At 49.8% G+C, this 2,210-nt stretch overlaps 1 protein-coding gene across 1 annotated transcript; it reads left to right on the forward strand.

Annotated features, from left to right (window-relative positions):
* The first annotated feature begins 51 nt into the window (after window positions 1-51).
* LOC131214630 (uncharacterized) lies at window positions 52-918 on the forward strand. The gene has a single exon (XM_058208972.1). The coding sequence runs from the start codon at window positions 52-54 to the stop codon at window positions 916-918; it is 867 nt and encodes a 288-aa protein (XP_058064955.1).
* The last annotated feature ends 1,292 nt before the right edge of the window (window positions 919-2,210 follow it).

Consider the following 2,210-nt stretch of genomic DNA (forward strand, 5'->3'; position numbering starts at 1 on the left):
CGACCGGATCCCACCGACGATGAGTTTGAGCAGCGCACCCAGGAGTGCGTGATGTACCGGTTAGGGCAAGCGTCCGGTGAGCAGTCGGTGCCGTCGGACTGTTGCTGTTGGCGTGCGTACGAAAGCTTCATGTGCTACCTGCACTACTACGGGAACGTTGTCTATGGTCCCCAGTTCCGCCCAGAAGACCACTCCCGGCAAGTGCAGATCGCATACGAATGTATCAAGGTGCTGCAGATTCCGGAGGAGGTGCTACGGCGCCTTGCCGCCGGCAGGGTCCCCGATGAACCGGCGGCCCGTTGCCTGTTGCGGTGTTTCTTCCTTCGCACGGGACTGTACGATGCCGAGCGAGGCTTCAACCTGCGGCGGCTCTACACGTGGAACTATGAAAACCCGGACCGGAGGTACCTTTCGCCGGAGGTACACGCGAAACTGCACGCCATCCGTCTGTCCCGGTGCGACCAGTGCACGGAGGTGTACCGCTCGTACCGGGAAGTTATCGGGGAGCTTGGTAGCCCCTTCCAGGACGAGTTGGTCCTGCGAGACGCCGCAAAACTGGCTCTGAGCAGTGGGTCACGCTGCGAGGTCGTTCGCATCGATGAACCACCGCAGGAGCTTGATGGCTCGTACGACGACCCACATGAGGTGTACGAATGGCATGACTCGAACGACTGCATAGAAGAGCCTCCAACTACACCACCACCGACAGCGGCCACGGAGAAGAGCACGACTCTGGAACCTACTACGAGGGCTTCAACCCACGAGACTACTACGGGTCCTTACTTCAAGCTGCAACCCAAACAGTTCAAACGCTGCCGCCAGTGCCGCAAACCGTGCAGCAGTTCACTGAAGGGTTCGTTCTGCTGCAAACGGTGCACCAAGTGCTCGCGGAACCGGTACAACAAGTACAACTTCTAGAGGGAAAGTGTCGTTTGTTTATTGCTCCATGTATCTATTAATTCGCTTATTTGTTTCTATTTAATATCTAATGCTAGGTGTCTTTTTTAAATAAAATTGCAAACGCGTGCCCTTGGCGGTATTCAATTCAACGTAGGATTTTATTTTTAGTAGCTAAGGATGGTATAAGTTGATACGATGATCGGCCGAATGGATCGAACGATCAGTCTCTAATCAGGTTCTAAGGGGGCTGCTAGTGGCTCCATCACCTTTATTGTAGAACTAGGTGTGTCCAGACTCCCGGGTATAGAATCCATGATCACATTCTTTCCTTCCAATTAATTATTTTCCGCTATGCTACATGTTAAAGTAGTAAAATGTCGATGCATAGGTTTAAATTGGAGAACCCATCATTCAAATTAAACAACCAACAGAGAATCCATTAATTCCTAATCAAGGTCCGTAATAGACACCTAGATAACTATTCATTTGTGTATGGTTTAGTGAATAACCTACGGGCAAAGAACTAAACTGTATCTCAGTAATATACTTGGCAAGAAAGACTCAAAACATGCTAGGAATGTGGAAAGCATTACATCATCTAGTACCACGGAAGCGTTTCAACGACGCACAAAGAATGAATTAAGTAATATTCTTCCTCAATTTTATTTTGTAATGTCCACTTGGCCACCTTCGTGCCCAATCGCTTTCTGTGAGGTGCAGTTCAAAGTTACATTCGGACTGCAACAAGTTGGATCGACCGTCTAGACATTACTACTCATATTCACACATTGTACTTTCTACGTACGTGCGGATGATAATGCTTAATGAGAGAAAATAAAATTACCAGCGTGGGCGGCTTTAAAAGCTCCCCCACAGGACTGAGAAATGTGTTATTGTGCAACGAACAGTGCACCGGAGCATACCTTCAGCACCGGCGTCAGATTGTTTAGTGTATTTGAAGTTGACGACCAATTGTTGGCACTTCGCATGAAATTATGGGCCTGCCAGGAGTGTTTTGGTCAATGGTGATTGCAACAGCGTCGGTGGGCTTCAGTGTCTCTAGCGGAGCGACCGATGTCTCACATCTGTACTTGAAGAAAAGCTATCCGCGGGCTCTGCGCGACTGTATGCAGTATTTGCAAGTGCCACCATCACGGTACGAAGAATACTTGGCACTAAACTTCCCGAACGACCCGCAAACGATGTGTCTCGTGCGCTGCGTCGGATTGAACTTGCGCTGGTGGAACGACACCACTGGAGTCCACACATCCGTGATCGCCAACTTCTTCCGACCGGATCCTACCGATGTG

This window comes from Anopheles bellator, unplaced genomic scaffold (genome assembly GCF_943735745.2).
Source record: "Anopheles bellator unplaced genomic scaffold, idAnoBellAS_SP24_06.2 scaffold01662_ctg1, whole genome shotgun sequence".
NCBI classification, from domain to species: Eukaryota; Metazoa; Arthropoda; class Insecta; order Diptera; family Culicidae; genus Anopheles; species Anopheles bellator.

Bases quoted from the DNA above. Each gene is read 5' to 3' on its own strand.
- LOC131214630 (XM_058208972.1), top strand. From the start codon at position 52: ATGTACCGGTTAGGGCAAGCGTCCGGTGAGCAGTCGGTGCCGTCGGAC.